Below are 27,428 nucleotides of genomic sequence, written 5' to 3' on the forward strand. Positions count from 1 at the left end.
ACGGTATGCTGTCTACATGTAGCGATTTTGATCCATGTTTATTCAAACTTTTAATGTTTTTTTCATCTATAAATATTTTATTTTACGAAAACAGTTTATTAACAAGGCAATATCAACTGTTCACTCATCACAATCGTCGGTCTGGGTTCGGTTTAAATTTGCAAGGATATCATTATTGATAATGATTTAACTTTTTATACATTTACTTTTCCAAACGCATATTGTTTTCAAATTTATAAAACAAAATTTAATTACATCAAATGAAACTGAATTAATAATGTTAAACTTTTCAATAAAACATACACATCGTATACCCGTCACGGTGATTTGTGCTGACAACATTCCAGCATACCTCGCTTCTAAATCATGCTACAGTACAAAGCACCCGAGATTCACATGATTTTAAAAATGCATATGAATAATTTAACACCTTTTAAACATTATACAAATCCTATTTTAATCTCAGATCATAATACACGGTTATCCGGATGTGGGAGCTATTAAGTTCAATGCTTTGAGCGTGATTAGTGTCAAATATTCCATTCATAATGTCGTAAGGCTTGGTGAGAACAGAGCCACACCTTTTACTTGGCAGTCATGGCTGAGTGATTGCCACTGGTAGACGTGTATTGAGTACTAGACACCAGACAAAAAATGTCATCGCTAGCTGTACTGTATACGGTCTTCAATGATTTCTATAAATTAGAATAGTACTTCGCTCATTGCAGATCCGTCGCCGTCGTAACCAAGTCTAATTTTATCTGGTTCTGGTAACAATACTCAAATAAAATACAAATACAAGAAGTATCACTAGAAACATAGTATTATATCTAATTTGGAGTTTTCGAAGTCGTAGTTGTGAATCTAAAGCTGTGTAAAGCTGTTACACACGTGCGCGTCTGTATCCCCCCCCCCCCCCCCCCCCCCCCCCCCCCGGCCCTCTCCAGACATGGAGATCAGCCTCAGCCGCTCCGTGACCCGTGTCTGTACTGAATCAACTTCAAGGTGGAGGGCTCTTCTAATACATCATCATTTTTATGGATTGTCACAATGACAATCGCAGACTTGCCGAGATGTACTTATCACATGCTCACAGATCTTCAGCGCATGCGTGCCAGACGAGTCCCTTTGATGAACAGACGTGTCTGCCATGCTTCTCTCGGCCCCTGGCCTGGCTGCTATTTCCGGTATGGCGCACACCCCCTCTCGACCCAGACCCAGCCCACCCTGCCAATGCCCCAGTCTCTGTTTCCGGTAACATGCCGAGTTCTACGATAGCACATGTCATCTGTAATTATTTCTGATTAGAAGAAGTATCTGTTCTAAGGGCAGATGTACCAATCATCAAAAAACGGTCTGGATTAGACTCGCGTGTCAGTAGCTAACAAGCGACCAGTTTATTTATATAGAGAGTCAAAAACAAAAGAATTACAAAACATGAGGTAAACTTAAATCTGATATCGCCAATGGACAGGTTCAAGCTGGCAACTTTTTAATCTGTACCTCGAAATTCTGTTGTTTTTGGCGAGGTACACAAGCAATGTAATCAAGTGTTTCTGTGCTAGCGAAATTACGTCAGACCTGTGTGTGGTGATCAAACGAACTCAACAAACGCTTAGACTGCATAATCGAAACTCAGTAAAACCACTTCCATTTTTTTCCTTCAGATTTGGAAATCTTACTCGATAGTGAAAAACTGTAAATGCAACGCAGACGACAGACATTCAGCGCCATTTTCACCGTCAGACGTATGACGGGAAATCTTACAATGAGGTGATCGAGTGCACCATGTAAAGTTGTCAATTAGGGAAAGTCGCGATCGGAGACATCACTCATTTGTAATAGGTATTCTGTACGTGCTGTCTCCCACGTGTGTAAGCACTGATTCAACTGTCTGGCAAGACGTCTCTCCTCAATGATAGCCATCCTATACTGTCACTTACATAGACGCTTACCGCAGTATGATTATCGTATTGTGTACATGAAACGTCTACGCCATCATCATTATAATAAAATATTTTTCAAATCTAAGCATGCGAACATTTCGTGTTTTACAGTAACCATAGGTATGACCTTGACCTCCAGGTGAGAGTCCCGAGGGTGGTACAAGATCTCCTGCAATGTTTACATGTGCATAGGTTTATGAATACATTCAATGGGAAATAGCAACAACCATGTCCTCTGTTTTGTCTCGACCGAATAAAAACAGCGCAGACTTCCAGTCTGGATAATAACAGGCACTGCGCATACCGGAAGTTTTTCGTTATATTCGACATAAACTTTTGTGTAGCTCATCTTAAAACATTTCAATTACTTCAACAGAACAAGATAAAGGAATTTATCAAAGGAGCGTCCCGCACGCGCCAATACGCTCAAAGCGGTACCTGTAATTCTCGCGTAAAATACACGTATCTGTCGCATTAGGACGAGACATGGCAGCCATGACGGCCATGACGGCATGCATGCAAGAATGCCACGCATTCCCAGAATAGCGCGTGCATATCATCATAATACTCCCTAAGGAGCACGAGTCCCATTAGGTCGGTATACCTCCACTGACAAATACCAAGTGGAACCGACGCGTGCCATTCATACAGCCCATGCTAATTATATAATATAGTCACAACTAGGCAAACTAAATGTTATTTGTAAAATATTACTTCAACTGTTATGAAGATTGGGGCAATCATTTACTTTGTTTCCAATAACACTACCAGGGCAGGGTGTGGCGTCCTGTTGACGACATTTATGGACTGAAGCTGGTTGGTGCTGTCCTACGGCAATATACAAAAGGTCCTACATAGCAGCTGGACAAATCATCTGATATACTTTTATGTTTTACGTGGTTTAAATGATATGCGTACTTAAAATGTTATACTGAAATCGAATCATTTACAGGCGTTAATCCAGTTGGTTTTCAAATATAATCTGATTTATTATCCTACTATCCTATACTGACCGAACTACCAGGACGTTGACTGGTTGGGCCTTCCTAATACGGTCTTACACCTGTACGATTTACACCTGTACGTTTTACACCTACTGAATATGGATGTATAACTCCCCCTCACCTTCAGTAAAGGCGAGTGATATTTCATCCAGCCATTTAAAATCTAATTACACAAGTCAGGTGTTTTAACGTCTAGAACAATGAGTCTAAAATGGTTATAACCGCCTCAGGTAATAAACTGATTTAACAGTTAAACTTGAAACCTGTAATTTAACAGTAAAACTTGCAATAACAGTAAAACTTGCAATTTAACTGTAAAGCTTGTAACTTAACAGTAAAACTTGTACCTTTACATTAAAACTTGTAATTTAACAGTAAATCTTGTAATTTATACATACTCGCACGTTTTTATTTCCTTGTTTGAACTTTGAATATAATATCACATGTGTACCGTCGAATAGCCAGATTCCTGGTGACCGGGTTTGCCCTGTCTGAACCTCTAATTCCTTCCCACACGGCTCGGTGCCTGTTTACTGTAGCGACACCATGTTTACCTTTCGTCCTATCTTATTAGGTACATCTACCCGTGGCGGTATCTAGTGCAGATCTATTAAAAGGTCATTCCGTCCGGTTAATCGGGTATACACTCGTCCGGTTTATATACTATAATCGTGTAAAATCACGAGGGACGACGCGGCAATAATCATATTTTGCAATCAGACATTTACTTTTTGATTCAAACATATTCTATTAGTATTTTTGTAAATACAAGGTAATTGGGCACAAGTTATCAAACTGATACTTAGCCATTTCCCTATAAACTTCTACAACATACATCTTTAAATGAGCCCTTTACTTTTCTGGTTACCGCTTCAAGGAATTGAGACGAGTTGCTTTCATTATTGTATGTAGATCCCGTGTGTGCGGATGAAAGGGATCACTAGGGACATGTATCGATGGTTCAGGGGGAGGGGAACTTGCCTAGCATTTATAATTGGTAATATTACAATGGTAATCGGTCTGTCTATCCGCTGTGATGTTTACATAACGAGTACAGGCCATCTGTGTGCTTTTTGGTTGGTTTTATATTCCAAAGTTCAGTCAGAATTTTATGAATAGATTGTTGTATTTTTTGCTCTGGTAGACGTTTCTTAATCGTTAAAATCAGCGGATCGAGTGTCACACCCAAACATGTAGAGACAAAAGGTCGGCCATTTCACAGACCTAGCGAGGATCTTATCACCATAGGACAAAACCAAGTCAGTCCGTTCCGATCATGCGCTCCTCACCCCCTCGGAGAACACGCGTGAACCCCACAGTCATGGGTCGGTCGTCAACAAAACCCGAGTCGTACGCGGACAAAGCGATCCGGAAACGCTCCCTTCTCGCGAGACGCTGAATTACACAACGTGTTGAATAGTTGATTGTTTACTGAACGGCTCACTTACAAAAGTACTTGTTACTAGCTGACGTAGAGATACGGTATTAATTCCAGTATATAAAGCTTTAAACATCGGTTCGCGTCAGATTCTCACAACAGGAATCCTAAACCGAAACTGTTGTTTTCGTTGTTTATTTGCATTTTGTTCTTTAAGTTGCCAAAGCTGTTTCCTTGAATGACTGAACTATAACTGACATTAAAACTTTATGAGGACATGTTATAAAATACGTAATGGTACGCCGCCTGATTAATATACGGGGTTCGTGAAGGTCTGTCCATTATCACGTGCAAGATTTATCATGTAAACGACTCATTCAATAAATAAAGGCGTGTCACCAGTAAAATCTTTAAATGTCAGAACATGCATGGGATTACTCGTCCATCCTCGGTATCTCCCCAAAATAAAGATTGCCTTTTAAATTTGCAATTATGATTTGATCAGAGCACTGGTCATCTGACCTATCCTAAATACACAAGTCTATTGAAAGGAGACCAACCTCGAAATATTTCGAGAAACCGCAAAGTCTATAAATGCCTCCACGACATAATCCCGGAATTGAGTGGGTGTCATCTAATTTAGTATGTAAAGTAATAAGTATTGTTAGTATAATAATTGTACTTCCGTCGTAAATATTCGACTTGTTTTTCTCTCATACAGACAGAGGTACATGTGAATTGATTGTATTTTCGTTAGTGTAATAATTGTATTTCCTCGTAAATATTCGACTTGTTTGTCTCTCATACAGACAGAGGTACATGTAAAGTAATAAGTATTGTAAGTATAACTATATTTCCTCATAAAACATTCGATCTGCTCCTCTCTTATACAGACAGAGGTGAACACTCCAATTATCATCTTTGTACAACCAGTTTATGTGTTAATTAAAATGTGGTTTTAAATCCCTTTCTATAATCATGTTATTATAATATAAATTCCTTCAAAATATACATATAAATAGTTTATCCACTCGTGCCAGATTTCCTGTTTGTATTTATTAAGCCTGTAGAAAATCGACCAAATATTTCCCTACGTCAACACCCCACGGCTTCCCCACCAAAACAAACCTTATCTCTAACCGCGAGTTCCATAACTCCCCTCCCCATCCCCTTCCGTCGTGGGAAAAAAGTCTGAAGGAATGCTGTTACTAGTATCAAATTCGGTCACACATGCTTACACGTAATTCACGTGCCTATTACTATGGAGTGATTTCACTGGCGCGCATCAACACCACGTGGTTACAAGAACATCTGAAACTTAATATATGACTTTAGAAATCGATAGTGTTGAACATTGAAATTTTCTGTCGTTATAATAAATTCAATCCTTTATGGTCAATGTTACGACATACGTCATCGACTTGATATTTTCAGCCAAATTCTGGAATTCTCCGGCAATTCCCGCCAATTTCCGACGGTGATATAAATCAAATTATTTATATTTCCGTACCCGATTCCGTTTTTCCGTTGTTACCGTCTGGCAACCTTTGACTGGCCTATGCCGTCTCGGTCGAGAGCGAATGCAAGGTGAAAATGTGTTTGCTGTACTTGAGAGAAACCATACACATTTACAAGTTCTGTGCCAAAACGTACAACCGAGATGTGGACATTCAAATTTGTTTCATATGGCGACCTCTTTACCTCTGTTATGGACCATATGTAATATAGAAAACTGCTGTGGAAAAGTGCCACTTGCGAAATAAAAGGTCTGCACCAGAGCGAAACAGTACGGCGCAGTTCATGTTTCACCGAAATACTTCTAATCAGCGAGTAATACTATTATCGGGCTCATTGTTCTGTTCGTTCTGCAAGACAAATCACCACCCTCAGGTGCACTGGAGTGAAATAAAATGAACACAGTATCGCCAAGTCTCGTTGAAAAAATAAGCTGGCAAATCGTCCTCCGTCAACAGTTCAGTGATAGCTATAGAGATGACCGTGATCGCCGAGGTTTGACAATCCGTCTAAAATATTAGCCTTTTATAAACCCAGCTAAATATATTTTATCTTGATTCGGTAAAAATACGAATTAAGACATCGCAGTAAAAATCAGCATCAATTTCTCCAATTTCCAGCTTTGTTAGGTATTCGGGTACGTTTGTGATGTTTGCAAAATTATCTTTTTATCTCTTTAACTTAGCGAAACAATCGCCATTACATTGAGAGGCAGGTTTGGACGTATCCCCCGAGTGACCACCCAGCATGAGAGAGTTAACTATGGTGGATATTTTTTTTTTTCCGTGCTGCTGACGAAAAGTGTGTATGCGAGGTGACAAATTGGATGATATTGTCAAAACTGACGTTTTTCGTTCTACATTGAATTTCCAGGGCTTAGCACGAGCAAACATGTTGGCCTATCTTATCTTGGGAGTGGAATGGCAGTATACAGTCAGATACGGACTGACGCAAATTCGTACAAAGACAAAATCTGCCAGTTCCGCTCACTATCAACCTATGCCGAAGTAACCTCGCCTATCGTTTATAATGATCAATGCTTTCTTCGAGTTTACGAAACGATACTGGTAAGCAGATTTTAGAATCTAATCATTTCGGCCGCGACATTTAAAATAATAATGAACTGTAACACGACAACAGCCTAGATATGTGTCTTGTGTATAAATTAGACTCATTATCGAGAGACACATTGTACAATCGCAATCTAATACAGTTAAATTTTGTCATTGCTTCGGGAGTTTTCAAAGTTCTGACACATTATTGATTATTTGCATTAAACCCACGGTATCAGTAATTTGTGCTCGTTAACCGGATATGACGTTTGACACACGACAACACTGAAAACATTGATTGGGGCGGAAGAATAAGAAAAAAAATCGAAACTTGCAACGAAGTTAAAATATTTGCCAATTCATTGAACCCGTATATCTCGTACAAAGTCAGAAGATAGCATTATAAATAAAGTAGTCCCAGCCATACACATATATATCTATGTGTGGTTCCCCGCTGAGCTCTGATATCACAGGCTGTCTAAAACGCTATATTTATCCCAGACTGTCTGTAATGTGCATGAGATGCACGTTCTAACGATAACGAGGCTGTCTTGCAGCTGGGCACTTCAGAAAACACCACCAGTGTAAAGCTTGTCACGTGTAAACAGCACAAAAAAATAGTAACAGTTTTATCATCAAAACTCGAGAGAGCGGAGCAAAAACACTAGAAAGACAACATGAGGGAACTTCCGGTTGACGAGCCCTAGTTTCGTATTTCACTAAGTGGCTATCATCACCGTCCCACGTTTCAGTTAATATACAATTGAAATTGTACAGATAAACCACCAATGTCAATCTCTATACTTTATTGTCACATGATCAGGAATTACGTTTTACTGTCACCTAATCAGGAATTAAGTAAATAGCATTGGAGTGGCGACATACAAATCCTCCTCGCTAAGTAGTTAAACAGTTTTCACGTTATACTTATTTCCATGATCAAAATGATGCGTTATATTAAATTATTAACAACAGGGACAGAATTGCCGGGAAATGTTTCCTCAATCTCCATGTGGAGCCCATTTCCTTTTCAACCGTGCAGAGCTCTGATGATACAATGATAATGAGTAATACTAAATATTATGTAAAAAATAACAAATGACAAATAACGAGCACTCGGGCTTCGACAGGCTTGGTCGTTATGTTCGTCTACAGTAACAAAACTATTAAATAAAATAAAAAAAAATATCACGCTGTAGTTCCGTGCTAACATCATTGCTGGTGTATTGCATGTGCAACAAATCGATACCAGCATGAAGCAATTTCTCAAAATGTCGGCTTTCGGACGCCCCGATATGAGAGGGAAATATTATCCTATCATATGAATAACTTCAATATTTACAAAGCATGTTTGCTTCTGTTGTAATAAAAGCCCGCACACCTTCACCGAAATCCAATCGAACCCGCATCGACTTAACTGTCTGCTAGATGAATTCATGAAACATGCATGGACATGGAAATTTTGTTTTCTCCGTGAACCTCATCTTTGTACAACTTTTCACCACCTACGCGCCGCCTTTGATCTTTTGGTCTGCACAGAATCAGTAATCTGATTACAATTCCATCCCAGGACTTTCTAACTTCCGGTTAATTAAGTGAACCTTTATATATACCGTCGTTATAATATACTAGCTTTTTTTTCCCCATTTGCTTCCGAATTACAATAAGTATTAATGAGCGCAGCCTTGCGGAGAGCAACATACAAGTAGTCCAGTCTATCGTTACAATACTATTCTCTCCCAGGTTTTCTGACTTCCGGTGTATCAAGGGTTGTTGTTACGATGTATCATGGGGTGTTATGAATGTCACCTGTACTTACCTGAAGTGTCCCATATTGACATCTGTATTTTGTACGTGTCGGACACGTGGTATGTTGCTGTGTATGTGTCGAAACCCGTCGGTGTGTATTTCTGAAAAATACAAAATATAACATCCATATAAATACAAAATATAACATCCATATAAAATGTGTATCAAACAATTTGTCTAGAAACTTTGTAGTCTATTAACTATAGAATTTCAATGATATGGACCACACATCTCGACCACGGGGACACATCTCGACCACGGGGACCCGGTAATTTGTTGTCATTGTGTAGGACCCTAGCACGCAAAAGGACCTTTTCAGACCTTTTAGGGTGTTACTGTATATTAACTTTCGGTAAAAATTTGAAGAGGTCCAAAACACCTTTTCCGAAACAATTCTTGGGTCCCCGAGAACAGATCGGACATTTTGATTGGTGGCGGGGCTACGGATTACCGTACCATGTGACATGGAGTTTGGCAGGGCTACGGATTACCGTACCATGTGACATGGAGTTTGGCGGGGCTACGGATTACCGTACCATGTGACATGGAGTTATCCCTGGCTACTGAGCCCGGTTTTAACAATGGTTGTTGAACACTACAGGAATAAATAAACAATTTTCCTTTTAACAGATTAAGTTTTGGGTATCGTTGAATAACAATAGAAGGCGACAGAGGTAACAGGTCCCATTGGTATTGTTAGTTGGTGAAGGTACTGTAACACGGTCTGAAAGGGCAGAGGTAACAGGTACCATTGGTATTGTTAGTTGGTGAAGGTACTGTAACACGGTCTGAAAGGACAGAGGTAACAGGTACCATTGGTATTGTTAGTTGGTGAAGGTACTGTAACACGGTCTGAAAGGACAGAGGTAACAGGTACCATTGGTATTGTTAGTTGGTGAAGGTACTGTAACACGGTCTGAAAGGAACACGGGAGCCTCGCATACCCATTAATATCGGAGTTTAACTTATGTATGGTCGTAAGAAAATATTAATAAAATTCCGCTGTAGTCTACCTTGAGTACGTCACGTGAACCAGATTGATTGCAATATGTGTAACAATTCATTCACATGATATTGCACATTTTCTGAGCTGTCAGGTGTAACTTTAAATCTACATATGATGTGTATGTAATACCCTCAACCCGTGTATATATATATACATTTAATACAATTGCCGTCTTTCATGCCGGGGACGATAAGTTGTCGCGTATATCTCGGCGGGGGAGTTTTGTAAGAGAGCAAGCCGAATTTAGCTCAGTCATACAAAAAAATGAAGCTATTTAAGTATATTTTTGTTTAATTATTCAAATTTCTAACATCTCGAGACAAGTTGATGAATAAGCATGTATGCTTTCATCAATGCTTATTTTTTTTATATTTATACGAACATGTCGCCAACTCGATATATGTTGACTAGGGTTTAAGCTGACGATACCGGGTCGCAGAACGTCCGTGGTACAAGGGTCGGTATATGAACGACACTCTGACGTTCCCCGAACCTTGAACCAACACATACTGAAATCTTTGTGCGAGTATCTTTGAGGTGGGACAGATTTTAATGAATGCATTTTGGTTTAAATTTGCACGAAGGGCTTTGGATTTTTTGTGTATTGAAAAGGTCGAAGCTTGTTTAAGATTGTAAATTTTGATCAAATGCCCTTTGCTGTTTAACGGAGTATTAAACAGTTGTGTGTGTGTCGGCGCACCTGACGCCATGTTTTAGTCTCAATGGGTTGGAGAAACACTATCAGCGTATGACTATGATATGATGACGCAATATACAATCGATCGAGTGGCAAGTTGCATTAAAGGAAAAAAAATATGACAGATGATATTGATGCTGATAGTCGTGACAGCGAACAAGCAACCACTTCGAACGCATGCTGAAATCGCGCGTGCATGGATTTGACTAGACTGTCCCCCTGTTTCTGGAAAATTAAAATTATAAATAAGATTGAGCTTCATGATTTTGGTCCCTCGGATATGTCTGATCCTAAGTTTCAAACTAGGGGGAGATAATCTAGTATTAGAGTCTAGCTTAGGGTCTGGTGGCCAGTCTAGGATTTGACATGGCCTGTACAGAAAGAGGAGTACCTCCGACATATCCATATTCGTTCGGCTATTGTCTGCAAAGATGAATAATTCACTTACTATTCAGGATTACTGGGACGCTTTATATGCCTTTTAGACTTTGTATACTGCCGAAGTCCCATTACAACGGCCAGTGCCTTAATAAAACACCAGTTTAGTTACGACTTTCAGACAAATATCCATCACGTGACAAATCCTGTAAAATACTGACCATAGATTGGACTTGACTGTTTCCTACATTGCACTGAAGGTGACATTAAGTAACAAGGTTTAGTGTTTTGTGTAATGACACGGTCTAACGGCTTCGGTCATGAGCGATAATAACCATCCCATTAACGTCGTCGTCTACTATAGATAATGTGGCATTTCGGTAGTTACACACACAATGTAAAATGACGTATTACACCATAATCCCTGCTTAGAAACGTATCTATATATAGGATTGGACGAAAGGGGCATTTGCATAATCTTGGCCTCTTGACATCACGTTGGCACATCGTTGATTACCCGTCGATAAAAGCAATTAACGATAGCCTAAGTCATACGTGTTAGGCCGATTGACTTATAAATGACCATTGGTCATCCGCTGTCCTAATCCATCCACAAGTCAGACGGCAATGCTTTGACAGGTGTAAGGAGCACGTGATACTTGACACAGAAAGGACAATATATGTTTAACTTTCCAGACAGATTATAGGCTATTAAAGAGTCAAAAAGTCAGGTAACACTGTCAATTTGGAACTCTGCCCTACCTAGTCCACTAAGGTCTGACGTAAAACTCAACCGTAACCAATGGAAACCTGGGCTGTTCTGTTAGTGGACCTGGCGATTCCTGTTTTGTCCCTTTAACAACATAAACTGAAATTTGGAGGTATACTTTTGTCATGTATAGCACTATACAGAATGCCTATGGAACTAGATATTTTTTTGTTTTTCTTCAGCTACGCAAATGAATAAGTCTTGTAAATTTGATCAATTCTTTCTAACCCGAAAATAGTAAAATTATATCTATAGGATTGGTAATTATAAAAGATGTCAAAATTACAGAATAAACTCGAGAATGGTCCCACGAATGTCCAGAACTACTTACGACCACGGGCAGATGGCTCTGATTAGACTGGGAATTAGATTATTAGTCAGCAAAGCTCGTGGTTTAGGGATGCTCCTCTAAATGTCAGCGCCGTCGTTTAACGCTGAGCGCTTATATAAATAAACACTTCCACATTTCTCATTCGATATTGGCCTACTGCCTTACAAACCTGAGACGGTAATGGGGCAGTGACGTCATCAAGGTTCAGCACTAAACGTTCTAAACTATCCACTGCCATATGCATGTCTCAGTTGGTACATACGGTGATATCAATATTATCTTTATTTCCAGAATTATCATGGTAACAATAATAAAAACATTGAAACATGCAAAAATTTGACGCTGTATTCATGTAACAATGACGTTGAAATCAGACAGCGATGACGTTACAGTTACATTCGCATAGCGATGACGTTGTACTCGTGTAACAATGGCGTTGTAATCAGACAGCGATGACGTTATATTCATATAGCGATGACGTTGTACTCATGTAACAATGACGTTGTAATCAGACAGCGATGACGTTATATTCATATAGCGATGACGTTGTGATCACATAGCGATAATACTATCCTGCCCTGTTTATACCTAATGGATTTGGGAAACATCAAAGATAATCCGTTGTGACACACTAATTTTCATTGTCAGTTTTAATTTGGACCTGCTGTATGGCAGACAGTAAAACCCGTCATTGGGAGGTCGGCTAGGCACTCTGGTTCCAGGTTGTCCGAATATAAAATAGAACATTATCGATTTTAGAGGAAAATCAAAATCTATTCAGTGGAATCGTGATCAACAGTCCGACATGAAATATACCGGCGATACTATAGCGAGTATCTGACAAGCGCGTGTATATAAATGTATATAATATTATAGTGAGCTTTCCATTAGCCTGACGTTAATTGTACAGTATCACGAGACGATGCTAAATCATTGAAAAACAGCCTATAAAACCATTAACATACGGGTTATGATAGCGCCATCTTTGTCCATATCCTTATATGGCATAAAACCGTCACTCATTTCTTTTGGATGGTATAGACTCTACACGCACATATAACATCTCTTATTTCCATAAATCTGTAAACGCACACGCGACTTTGTTGTCATCCTGTGCTAAAACAATTCAGACAATATCTCTGAAAATATATAATTCAATTTCATTTGGAACTTTTAGTATTCAGCAAACGTTTTCTTACAAATTAAGTTCATACCGGAAAATCGAATAGCCCTGTTCCACTAATTTGCATAATCAAATTTTACGACAAGGAAAACTTCTTTAGTAAGGGTTCCTATGGAAACGCTTTCAAAATAAATTACAATTAAAACTAGCAAAAGACGATGTTCAAATTTACATTATCAAATTCTGCACTCGCGTCGTTCTGATTAGAATTTGTAATATTTTGAGAAAGGTTGACTTTCACTTTCTGAAGCACGGATCGGTCAACTTAGCAAAGCAGGGATGACAGATTTACAAACAGTCCTGAAAATGGAATCGCAAATTTAAATTCCCGGTGAATCTCCCTGAGGACGGTGTATAGCATGGGAATTGATTATTGGGATTGCCAAAACGAAATAAACATCTCCGGGAGAAATAATTCCAAACCATGCCGTCGAATAAGGAGTTCTTTAATTATTATTTTAGTTCATTTCCGAAATAAACAAATTTGGCATGCTTCTGAAGTAACTCTTTCGTGATCTGCATTGCGACGTAGTTAATAGATGAGGCATGTATTTGTGATAAAAACACAACCACGTCTGTCCCGACTTCAGTTTACATGTACCAAACTCGCGTCGTCGGGATTAGGTCTCTGTCGCTCGGGGCCAATGTAAGAGATATAATTGTACATTTGTTTGAAATATACGATCATAATTTGATCCCTAAAGTAATTCTACCATCATCAAGGAAACATATCAGATTTCAGTCCAATAACATTTTATCTTAAATTCAATATACTCTACGTATACAGATATCGTCGAGCTTATCTGTGACACACATGGCGTGGCGTGTTAATCAAAAGTTCCAAGTTGTTGAAAGTATTGCAGTGATGTTGAATAGATGGACACCGGTGTGTGTAGAGCTAATCATTCTTTAGCGTACGTGTCCTATACAGTTGTCATGGTACCAGACCCCAAAATTTTGTAAAAATTTGTTGATAAATAGCTTGTCTCCCCTTAGCTTGAAAAAAAATTGTAAAACTGTAATTTTAATATTCAGGGGCCAGCGCCTCATCGAGAGGGTGTTGAAAATTTCAATTTAATTTTTTTTTTCTGAATTTTTAATATTTTAGAGACAGGGGCTAGTCTCATCGACAGGGTGTTGTAAACATGTAAAATGTAAGTTCAAAATGTATCTGTAATTTTAACATTCCAGAGACAGGGGCCTGTCTCATAGAAAGGGTGTTGAAAATATGAAAATTATAAGTTTAATTTTATCTATAATTTTAATATTCTAAAGACAGGAGCCAGTTTAATCGAAAGGCTGTAGGTTCAAATGCCAAAAAGAAAGAGAGAGAGAGAGAGAGAGAGAGGGAGGGGGGGGGGGGGGGGGGGGGGGCGTAATTTTACAGCACACATCAATATGTCTGTGAATGCCATGCACACGACGCCTTTAACATGTTATATAGGTTACAGTCCCTGGTGTGTTGTAGTACGCCTCAGAGCCCTGGTCTAGACGATACTCTCAAACACTTGGTGTAAATGTCATACAGACGAACACAATTTTTATCATATAATTATAAGATTACGAGGCATTTTTTATTATTCCACTAAACGTGACATTTTGCCAACAACTTGCAGGAATGTCCTCGCGTGCATGCTTCAGGGTTTTTTGACAGTCGGTATCGCCTGACTCGGAATAGCGTGATGAATCACTGTTCAAACAAACTGCACCGACAGCTCAAACTATCTCTTCACCTCATAACATTTTTTCTCTCTCTTTTATATGCAATTTTAATTTCCACACTATATTGTGTAGAAAAGTGTAAATGTAACTTATGTAACTCGATGTTAAATATAGTCCACGCTATCCGGGAAGGAGTTTGAGGCTAGTCCACACTATCCGGGAAGGAGTTTGAGGCTAGGCCACGTTATCCGGGAAGGAGTCTGAGGCTAGTTCACGCTATCCGGGGAGGAGTTTTAGGCTAGTCCACGCTATCCGGGAAGGAGTTTGAGGCTAGTCCACGTTATCCGGGAAGGGATTTGAGGCTAGTCCATACTATCCGGGAAGGGGTTTGAGGCTAGTCCATACTATCCGGGGAGGAGTCTGAGGCTAGTCCACGCTATCCGGGAAGGAGTTTGAGGCTAGTCCATACTATCCGGGGAGGAGTCTGAGGCTAGTCCACGCTATCCGGGAAGGAGTTTGAGGCTAGTACACGCTATCCGGGAAGGAGTTTGAGGCTAGTCCACGCTATCCGGGAAGGAGTTTGAGGCTAGTCCACGCTATCCGGGAAGGGGTTTGAGGCTAGTCCACGCTATCCGGGGAGGTGTCTGAGGCTAGTCCACGTTATCCGGGGAGGAGTCTGAGGCTAGTCCACACTATCCGGGAAGGAGTTTGAGGCTAGTCCACACTATCCGGGAAGGAGTCTGAGGCTAGTCCACGTTATCCGGGGAGGAGTTTGAGGCTAGTCCACGCTGTCCGGGAAGGAGTTTGAGGCTAGGCCACGTTATCCGGGAAGGAGTTTGAGGCTAGTCCACGCTATCCGGGAAGGAGTCTGAGGCTAGCCCACGCTATCCGGGAAGGAGTTTGAGGCTAGTCCATGCTATCCGGGAAGGAGTTTGAGACTAGGCCACGTTATCCGGGAAGGAGTCTGAGGCTAGTCCACGCTATCCGGGAAGGAGTTTGAGGCTAGTCCACGTTATCCGGGAAGGAGTTTGAGGCTAGTCCACGCTATCCGGGAAGGAGTTTGAGGCTAGGCCACGCTATCCGGGAAGGAGTTTGAGGCTAGTCCACGCTATCCGGGAAGGAGTTTGAGGCTAGTCCACGCTATCCGGGAAGGAGTTTGAGGCTAGGCCACGCTATCCGGGAAGGAGTTTGAGGCTAGTCCACGCTATCCGGGAAGGAGTTTGAGGCTAGTCCACGCTATCCGGGAAGGAGTTTGAGGCTAGTCCACGCTATCCGGGAAGGAGTTTGAGGCTAGTCCACGCTATCCGGGAAGGAGTCTGAGGCTAGCCCACGCTATCCGGGAAGGAGTTTGAGGCTAGTCCATGCTATCCGGGAAGGAGTTTGAGGCTAGGCCACGTTATCCGGGAAGGAGTCTGAGGCTAGTCCACGCTATCCGGGAAGGAGTTTGAGGCTAGTCCACGCTATCCGGGAAGGAGTCTGAGGCTAGTCCACGCTATCCGGGAAGGAGTTTGAGGCTAGTCCACGTTATCCGGGGAGGAGTTTGAGGCTAGTCCACGCTATCCGGGAAGGAGTTTGAGGCTAGTCCACGTTATCCGGGGAGGAGTTTGAGGCTAGTCCACGCTATCCGGGGAGGAGTCTGAGGCTAGTCCACGCTATCCGGGGACTCGGAGGAGTTTGAGGCTAGTCCACGCTATCCGGGAAGGAGTTTGAGGCTAGTCCATGCTATCCGGGAAGGAGTTTTAGGCTAGTCCGCGCTATCCGGGAAGGAGTTTGAGGCTAGTCCACGCTATCCGGGGAGGAGTCTGAGGCTAGTCCACGCTATCCGGGAAGGAGTCTGAGGCTATTCCACGCTATCCGGGGACTCGGAGGAGTTTGAGGCTAGTCCACGCTATCCGGGAAGGAGTCTGAGGCTAGTCCACGCTATCCAGGAAGGAGTTTGAATTATACTGTATATACTAAAGCTTGTATAAAGTATCTTTGTCAGTCATGTTCCAATATCTACTTCTCTTATCCTACGCCATAAGCGTGACAAATCTTGAATATTTTCGATGCTTCGGAGATAAAAGAAGACTTGTAAATTTCCAATATGTCGACGAGTCGTGCGATAATGCGCAGACGCTTTACACAGCTTTACCGTGGATGTACGTATCACTCAGCTGTTCGAGGATGAAACATGTATAAAGGGCGAGCTAAAATGAAGATGGGCCGTTTCCACAGCTTACAGCTTAACTCGGTTAATGCATATATGTATGTTTGATGTATAAAAAAAACAGAAATGAAAAAAAAAACCTTCTTTCTTTACCGTTGTAATGTGAATGCGTAAAGCTAAATAAATATACGAGTGAGGTTTCCGGCCTGAATACGGTTATTGCGGTTCGTACGGAGGGTTCGCTGGTGCACCGAAACAGTCCTATAACGGGTATGTGCACGCTCTTTATCACAAGGTCGCTCACAGTATCGGTTGGAATTTTGATAAATTCTAAAATATATGCACCAGAATGTAAAATTGTCCAACATGCCTGCATATTGAGGTATCTGACAGACTAGCCCCGCTGTGATTGGAATCTTGCCGAATCGTTTTCTCAGACACAGCGAGATCCCCATCACCACCCCTCTCCGCACGTGTAATGCATAATAGATTGCAAGTGTTACACCGCCTCAACTGACAGAGCAAACCGGGTGACCTCGCGAGTATCTGATGACGAAATAACTTAACGCGGAATTAGAGCCGATGGAAATTTGTGACACTAAAAATAGTTACATCATCTCTCGTGAAGTAAGGCGATATGTAAATATTTGTTGTGACCCGGGGGCTTTCGTTCTGTTTTTATCTTTACTAATCAAACAGATTTTTTTTTGTTTCCCACAGGCTACGACAAGGAAAGATAACCCATGAATACCATAGAGCGCATGCAGCCATGTGTAAAATTCCTACATGGTCAACTGAAGCTGGTTCTACATGAATAATCACGTGCTTATCAGTACCCGGCCCCTTGATGAGCATGTCTAACTACCCAAACGACAGGTTTACTTTGAGGTCACCTTAATGACGTAACAATCCATTCAATGACGTCACTTTCAAAACAAATGAATAATTACCCATTAAGCTTTACTAACACAGGTAAATACCGTCAGTATTAGTAGATAAACACGTGAGTATACCATTACACGTGTAATTTGATGACTCGTATCTGTTGTCAGGTGATCAATGCTATGACTCTATTTTTAGTGTTTCCTCTCTTCTTTCAATCTTTCCTATTCTAAGCATTAGACTATGCACAATCAAAATTAACTTTAAACTGAAACTATATTTATAAAACATATCCGTTTGGTAGGTTTTCTTAATGCTGAACAATAGCAGGTCGATTTAGTATTATCAATCTGCATTCAACGGCAAGATAAATCAGAAATTATGTGTAGCGCCCTTCGACTAGATCTGGATACTTTTATTCCGACTAAATATCTTTTCATGGTAGTTTAAAAACCACTTTCAAATCTTTAACAAACTACCACGTGTGTTTAGTTATTGGTAGGGAAATCACACGAAAGTGTCCCGAGTTCATTGCAACAATGATCCCAAACCTTATTCCCACGCTAGAGAGGAAGTGGGCCTCTAATTTGCCGGTAATTGCGGACTGACGCTAGGTGCAGTCTTTGTACCCCTCCCGTCCACTTAGTGACAATACTGGAGAGTCGGCGATAATGCCGGCCATACCCTTAGGGATATCATTTACTTCATTTGTCAAAGCATTAAAGAAACATGAAAACAAATAATCGAAAGGTAAGGTATGGTCGTTAATCTCGGGTGCTAAATCGTGCTATACACCCAATATCGACTGGTTTAAAGAGTTGGACGACACAGTCTGTATATATGATATGTAAACACTGCTTTTTCGTCAAAATACAAGAAATATATTTTACACTGTATACCTAAACATCTAGAGTATTTCAAAATCATTGTGTACCACGGGCCCCTAACATCACCGAAAACATAACAGAATATCTATATTTCGGTATGGTTTAATCAAATGTAATACTTTATAATTAAATATGGATGAGAGACCTGTACAAGACATGTTGAAGTAGAGATTGAGTTGGTAGATAATTCAATGAAATACGAACAGTCCTCAAAATTATCCTATCCCTCCGAAGACCGTGGATATGGAGCGGTTTACAGCCATATATTACTTGTAAGGCAGATAGTTTCGTCGGGGAAGAAATTAGGAGAGAATCTACTCTACTTTGGCATCCAAGATAATTAAACTGTGATAAATTTATCAAACTCGTTGGGTAAGTTTCTAAGCTGCGTGATGAGATGTGACGTAACCGTATTAAATCCGAATCACCTGAGCGTTTCAACTTGTGATAAGGAAAAGGACGGTAGCAAGATTGTGCGAGATGGATTACATAATCTGATACTAAATCTCATAAAATAGTGGCAGCAAGCTTCAACAGGAGGATCTAGAAACAACAGTCGAGAATATGACGAGGGAGCTAGCAGACAGAACAAGAGAGATATAATTGTTTAACATTACAGAACAGTGGCACGTGTGCAAACTTTTGATGTTTTGTCGAAAAAAACTCATTTTTGTCTTTATTATTAACGAATGGTGCCCAGCGAACATGGCGTCAAATGTTCAGAACACTACATGCTATATATGTATGACCTGCGTCTGACCTTGTTACTAAGGGTTAAAATGTCAGATAAAGCCCCGTACATTGTGTTGTAAATAATGTTTGAATGACCTGTAAAGTGTAGGGTTTCAGTTGTTACTGATAACAACATCATTACTGCTGATAAACTTTCATCTTTGCTTTCAAAATTAAAGTACGTTCTCCTGCCAGGCTATGTAAAACACCGAATTATCATGAGAGGAGGAATAAAACTCCCCACAAATCACGTTAATGTTTAAAATCTTGACAGAAAATAAATAAATCTGATTCTTTAACATATACTGCGTCTGCACACAAATGCTGAAAGCTGTAAGTATTGCACTTATATATTAGTACATTTAATTATGTATACAATAAAATAGGAAGATATCTGGGCGGTACAAACTCTGTACGCAGGAATGATCACGGCGCTTTTTTCTGGATCATATGTCTTCAGAGTTATGACAGGAATGTCGAGTCTAGAGATACTCCGAATCTCCTAGCAGGATATCAATAATAGAGTTTTGTCTATGACGTCACAGTTAGTATTCCTTTCACTTTCGGGTGAAGCAATTATATCAACAAAGCAAATCAAAACGATGACCAACGCATTCCATAAAACAATATAAACATCACGGTCAAAACATATATTTATTTCCATTAACAGTTAAATTTATACTCGGACTAAACTCGCGCAACGCTATGGCAGCTACGGGAGGGGTCCAGTAAAGTCAACCCTGTCGATTTCTCCCCCCCCCCCCCCCCCCCCCCCCCCCCCATCATGATGATGATGATGATGATTGTGTATTAAACACACCCATTAACTAAGTGATATCTAAAGCGTGTCTTGATTAATGCTGTATTTAACGAATATGAAACTTAAAAGTTTCCTACTAGTAAGTTAAACCAGTTAACTTTCTATTATAATCTACCTACCTAAAATTACGAAACCAACGGAAATATTGCAACAGGTCGGGGATCTTTCAACAATTTAATTCTGTTTTAAATCACAGCACGCACTGAATTAATTTCTCTATTTCGAGTAAATCATGTATTAAAATCACACAACATTACATGAACCTTACCACAAATTTCGTAGTGTCTATTTATATCTGTGGAGATTTTCACGGACCGAGAGGCATGCCCGAACACGCCAGCTAGCTATGTGTGTGTAGGTGGGGAACAATAAATGTCACCTGATCCGACTCGCCGGGTTCATTCATAATTTGTGATTGTGAATGAATGTACCGTATAAAAAAGACATACGTATCTAGAATTTTCTTATTAGTTCCATGCGTTTCTAGAAATTTCGTATTAGTTTCATTGTAAGCCAATCCTTTGATCACAAATTCAAGATAAACAGATATAAAAACCTTACCTATATTTAATATATATACAGATTACCTACATATACATGTACAGGTAATACATATAGCTTAGTAATATATATATATATACAAAGTTCACCTTTATATTCGCGATAACACTGCAGGTTCCGACGTAGGTTTAAACAGGTGTATGTTAAAGAATGACAAATTTAAAACCAAAGGCCCTTTTACTAAAATCATAATGCATGTCAACTTGACAAAATCAAAATTAAACAACCTGAGGTTTTGTAACTTCGTGTTCCCAAATTTTATCAATGTAATCGGTCCCAGCTCTCACGAAATTCCGTGAGATTTGCTCGGGGCTTGTATCGAACTTATCTTTCCTGGTCCAGAAAGTAAATTGTATAAATACTGGGTAGCGGTGTGGCTGGTTAGCTTTGGGTAGTCTGGCTACGTACATCACTTTGTGATAAATTGAGTGGAATCTACTCTAGAAATGTTAATGTACATTGTAAAAACTTTGAATGAAATGAAATATGCTCTAGAGATGTATACTTTGAATGAAATGAAATATGCTCTAGAAATGCTCTAGAAATGTTTACTTTGAATGAAATGAAATATGCTCTAGAAATGCTCTAGAAATATATACTTTGAATGAAACGAAACCTGCAATAGAAATGTATACTAACAAGTCACGAGAAAACGCACCAGCTAACCACAATATGATGCCTCTCTATCTGATTTGACGCCAAAACTAACAACGGGGAGGGGAGAAGGCCGGAACTTTCCAGCCATCACGTTTCGTCAGAGAAATCGGACCCCGACCTCAACGATACAATCTAATCCATTAGTAGTTTATTTTGTATTTAGATTTCAGAGATACTGAAAATATGGGTCACGTCGTCTCGAATATAATTCAAGAAAGGCCCAGATTTCTTGTAACGTATACATATAGCTATAGTTCAAAATTCGGTCTTGTTTCGGGAAATTGCTGGGGAAAAACAACCAATATCCGGGTATATTAGCGCAATTGTTCTGCTCTATGATCAACGAACCTTCATAATGGAAGCCTTGCTGCTAAAACTTTAATCATACATATCAAAATAACGAACTTTCACAGACAAAATATTTAGAGAATTCTTCAGTTAAACAAGAAGTCTTGCCAAAATTTAACAACGACAAAAAGTCTGTAACCTGGAATCGGAGCCCTCGTGTTGTGATGTTGGTTTCTGATAACGATCCGGCATTCAGAAACAGACAACCTGCGCTCCCGGGCCCAATCTCTTGTTCATTTCAGAAGTAAACATGTTTGATGTTTCTTTTCAATCTCAGCAGAGCTTCACGAAAACTCTTTAACGAGTTGAATATCTACACAATACAATAGTCTTTTCATACGAATTTTCTCGACATTTTAAGTCGAAAAGAAATCAATATTTTGGCTTCTCTGCGTTCGTAAACCAGAGAGTTCTCCGTTTAATCTGAAGCATTATCTAACACATCACTCGACTTGGTTCGTCAAGAATGTTTCCAACGCCTCAATAAATCAAATCGGGTTCCAAAAGTGTTCAGCTAAGTTGTTACATACGGTATATTTAATATAAAACCAATACCTAAAATACGTCCCAAATATCGTTCTGGATTAAACATTCGAGTATATACATATTGTCAACATTTACTTTTCAAACACGCCGAGAAGCTTTAAATGCTAAAAGCAACCTAGTACAATATATTTAGTATAAAAAGCAATCCCGAAATTCAAATACCAACTCTAACCATTGAGAATAGCGGAGTGCTTTATATTGAAATCTGAACATTATATTGAAATCCCTCGGTCCACATTCTCACAAAACACGTGTCACTGATAAGTTGTCAAATTTAAAACTCAGGCCACTAGAAAAAATCTCCCCCGCAATGTATAAACCATAGTCCACAACCCAAACTGAAATACTGGCTGAAATTTGTATTTGAATACATACATGAGATCGTGCATAAATTATTATTAGTAATGTCTACCAACTAAGATATTTTAAGTGCACCGATTTTGTCCTAGTTTCGAACTTAAAAAAATAATTGAATTTATTAATTTTCAAACCTTTAATGTCTTTTTTTCATGCTTTGTTAGACTAACTTTTATGTAGTACGATTGGAATTCTGGTCCATGGTTAGGGTTCGGCTTAAATTTATAAATTTATACAGAGAAAGTCAAGATATGTGCATTAGAGTGGGGATTGGAAAGGCCCATTCAGGACAAGGAACTTATAATATACATGTGTATACCAAACGCTTTATGACAGCTATATGCTCCACGTGCCTTTGATCTCGTCAGAGTCGAGACGATGTTATGCAACCATTCGTCATAAATTGTTAATAAGCCCGGATTGCTCGCATGGTTATATAATTGTCGAATAGACAATATATATGTATGGCATACTTGCATATAGCCTCTTAATGTATTCCGAGTTTCCTCTGCCCCCAACACCAGACTTGGACATTCTGAAATCTAGCTGCATGTCAGAATGTCCAAGTATGGTGCCAGGGCCAGAGGAAACTCGGGATACTCTTAATGATATCTTCCTGTCGACAAACTACTATTTGATATGAATGATACATAATTATTTTATATGATTAATTTTAGATATAATAGATAAAGTAGAATTATAAGTTATATATCATATACATGTCTATAACGAAAGCAAACGAACGATGATAGTACCTCTCACTGTGTACAGTATATCGGTTTTCCCTGATGAACACATACGCTTTGAGCTTCGGGAGTGTTGCCCCGGGCCCCGGGGTACAGAGTCCGTGGGGACATATTATTTACAGTAAATGTGGTCAAGAGCTTCCGTTAATTACCTCGATAGTAATATGAGCACATTCTGACTAAGGAGCACATTCTGACTAAGGTTGTTATGTGGTGAGGCCACTTTGATGTAACTTCTGTAGCCTACCGACATACCATTCGTGCATAGTAACCGCTTCTCCCTTTCGTCGCTAAGTCGCTCGTGAGGGAATGTAACCAAGTAAAGAATCACTTCGTTAATCATCAAGTAAATTAATATTTTAAAAGTGACTTAAATTCAACATTCCGCATTAAAAATTCATTTTATCAGTGAAATTCAGGGACAATTTATAATTACATATAGAGTATACTACGTACACCGACAGGCTTGTAATTAAATGTTCCTTGAAGTTACACACAACTCTGTGTTGACGCGCCGGGGATTTTCATTAACGTAATCAAAGGATTTATCTCGGGGGGGAAATGCGTTACTGTATTCAGAATAGTTTTCACAATAAACACTATATACAAAGCCACTAGTAGTTAACTGAATTTTAGTGACGTAATTCTGAGTTTTTAGTGACGTAATTCTGAGTATCATCTGGCGCCAACACCAGATTTCACACCATATATTTAATTAATTCTCGTGAAACTTTCAAAATTCTAGTGTTGCTTCAAGGGAAAAATATATCTGACCTGTACAGTACAGCAAGTCTTTTTTATCCCTTGCATGTTAATTACTTTACAACCTCTCGTTCATTATAATTTAATTTCAATGCGATGACCATGTTTTTCTCACGAAAATCCGCTCGCGAAATTAAGTTAGTTCCACTCATCAAAGATACGGCTTTGTGTATACTAACTAGGGTTATCGTAAATCACTAATGAGCACGTGCACATCGAGATAGGTAATGGCGGGTCATGTGACGAACCACGGTTGTGTATAGCTGTATTTAGGTTCTAATTGGATAATTAAATTATCGCAATAATTCCACATTTTCTGATACCGAAACGTGTCAAAAGTGTTTAGAGCTAGGAAGATCTGACTGTTCCTTTAAATTGGCACACGAGACCAGATTATTATAACTCCCTCTTGCCTTTGTTTTATTTTAATTATAACTAACCCCGCCCACCTCGTCGGATGTGAAAAATATTGCACCACATAAAACAAAATTGAGTAATAAAACTAAAAATATGTCTGACACCCGTCCCGTCAGCCATGGACAATGTAATCCAATGTTTAGACATAACTAGGGGCTGAAATAAAATTATCTGGAGTTTGAGGTCGACAAGCGAGAGACCAACGTACGTAATTCATGGAAGTACACAATTCGTTGACACACAGGTGACGTTTTTGTAGACTTACATATGCCATACACGTACAATAACTCTGCTACACATTGCATAACGTTTATAGGATATTTATAGTCAACAAAAATGTATAAGTACGCCACTCCTCGGCGATCAAATATAGGTCACCAGGTGAGAACGCATACCTGTAATGTACGCTACAGGTAATATACAGGTGTGTATGCTTGTCTAGCGGTACTTGAGACGACGACGACCACAAAATGTGATCAAATACCAGTCCGATTTTTATAGAATTTATCAATTCTCACGAGCCGGAAGCAGAGAGTGTCGATAGACTAACAAGACCAGTGTGGTGACGCATTCTTCCTAAATAGACTAACAACACTATAACATTGAATTTGATTAAATTCTTTACAGCATATAAACTATAGACTAAAGGGTCAGTTTTACTCTAACACCGAATAAATTTAATCACGTGCCCATTCAGTACAGTGTATTACCTACTTAATGAACTTCATAGCTTTTCCAAGATATCTGGGCTGAATGTCAATACCAGTTAAACACAGGTTGTATGGATAGGTAGTAAGAAATACAGTGAGAAAACTTTTCTTCCAGAACTTAATCTTTTTTGGGGTAGGGATAAGTTGACTTTTTTGGGAATTGATTTCTCTGTTAACTTAAGTGAGATTCCAAGAATGAAATACTTTATATCAATTAAAGAAATATTGTCCTTCTGTTGAAACTTGAAACTATACTCTTCAACCTCTATTTAGGCTCTTCTAAAAAAAATTACCAAATTTTCAATGTCGACTTTAAATGATTTAGAATGGGTTCTACACCATTAAACAGTCCTTCATATTTACAATACGAAAACATGTATCTAAATCATGCTAATGACTTGGAACAATCACCCTGCTATTGTCTCTACTGTAACCTTTTGACCCCCGGACTTGATGACTTCTCGATAGCATCTGGGTAATGTAATACTTTAGTCGGTCAAGGTACACAACTGTAATTAATCAAAGTCGTCTTAATTACCGACCTATTGTTTGTACAGGACGGAATAATTCCTCCAGAATCCAGGCCGTGAGTAAGGGTAATAACGATGATGACGAGAAGTGGGGGTGTAATGTTATTTATCTTATTATGTTAGGAATGAGGGGTAGTATCGTGGGGTGGGGGATGGGGAGGTTGGCGGAGACTCGGGGGACGGGCATCATATGTTGTGGAATGCCGATATCGTCCGGTCCTGTGTGTAACTCAAACCTCGTAAATCAAGTTAGATACGATAGCTATTGTCTTATATTACATATCGTTTAATGTGATTAGATATACCACTAATATATAGGGTTGTCGACGTCACGTTACTCGACCGACATCGCGAAATAATAAACAGTGCCCTTCCCCCTCCCAAACACAGGTGACACACCCCTCACCTCCCGATGTAATAACACACAATCATACATCCGATTATCTTGTCGCTAAGGTTACCAATTTCTCCGACAAAATACAAACCGAAACTCTGGTATGTTATCTGTAGATCATATATACTTACATCTTTGTGTTCGCCTTGTACGTATCTTTTGATGAGGGAAGTTTTACCACACCCACAATCTCCGACCACTACGAGTTTAGATTTCACCACAGTCACAGAAGAAGCCGCCGCCTCGGTCTCTCCTCCGTTCTGACCCATGGCTAATTTATATTAATTCCGATAGAAATATCACAGAAAAAATCACGTCCCAAAGGGAAGATGTCCAAACTACAAATCCGTACAACTTTCAACAAGTTTGTTTATAATCTTCTCGAGCTGCTCCCGAAGAACATCCACGTGGTGATATGAGCCTGTGTGAAGGCATTAGGCTCTCGGACAGTATTCCTCCCACGGAATCAACACAACTTTACATAGTACAAGGTAATTTGTGGTTTTACTCGGTATCTAGGGCTGCACCCGTGTAACTCGATCGTTTTGTAATCACACACGCCCGTCACATTCACTGAACGACCAGTCATCGAGCCGTAACTTCACAGCGCACCACAACACAGCCAGCTCGACGTAGTAATGCCCAGGCGAGTGAGAAAAAGACTGAATGACTGCAGTCATGTGATCCGGCTGTCTGGTTCGACCAATCAGATCGCGGGTCATACCGGGTCAATTGCTCCAAATTGCGGAAAGGCCAAAAGGAAGGGTTTGCTATATTGTGGCTTGAGTAATAAGCTTTATACAATTTAAATTTGCTCAACGGAAATCATTTAGCATGCCCCTCACTGAAATCCGTGATATTCACAGGTAATTTTTTATACTTCAATTAAAAGGATGTTTAATTTTGGCACCTCATCAAAAGTGGCCTCATCCGGTCTGAAATAGATTTCAATACATGTGACAGAGAGTCCTGGCGGTGTGAATGGACACGACACCCGGTGGGTAGTTGGATCGTCTATCTGCCAGGGACAACAATATGTACACGTTAACTGTCAATCAATCAATTTTGTTGAATAAAAAATGTAATAAGAACATTACCAGCATGTTCTACAGCACTGCTCGAAGGAATTTTAACAAGGTAATAATGGTACGTAATGGCTCAATTTCATACAATAATGAAATATTTTTACAGCAACTTCAA

At 39.7% G+C, this 27,428-nt stretch overlaps 1 protein-coding gene across 1 annotated transcript in view; it reads right to left on the bottom strand.

The window, feature by feature from the left end:
• LOC117343527 (ras-like GTP-binding protein rhoA) overlaps nt 1–26,885 on the bottom strand; it is a 31,535-nt gene extending 4,650 nt beyond the window's left edge. Inside the window, exons 1-2 of the mRNA XM_033905908.1 lie at nt 26,360–26,885; nt 8,715–8,805 (exon numbers count right to left, since the gene is read on the bottom strand). Coding sequence (XP_033761799.1) covers nt 8,715–8,805; nt 26,360–26,497 — 229 coding nt within the window. The 5' untranslated portion in view covers nt 26,498–26,885. The remainder of the gene's footprint in view (nt 1–8,714; nt 8,806–26,359) is intronic.
• Nucleotides 26,886–27,428: the final 543 nt, after the last annotated feature.

This window comes from Pecten maximus, chromosome 15, assembly GCF_902652985.1.
Source record: "Pecten maximus chromosome 15, xPecMax1.1, whole genome shotgun sequence".
Classification (NCBI taxonomy): Eukaryota; Metazoa; Mollusca; class Bivalvia; order Pectinida; family Pectinidae; genus Pecten; species Pecten maximus.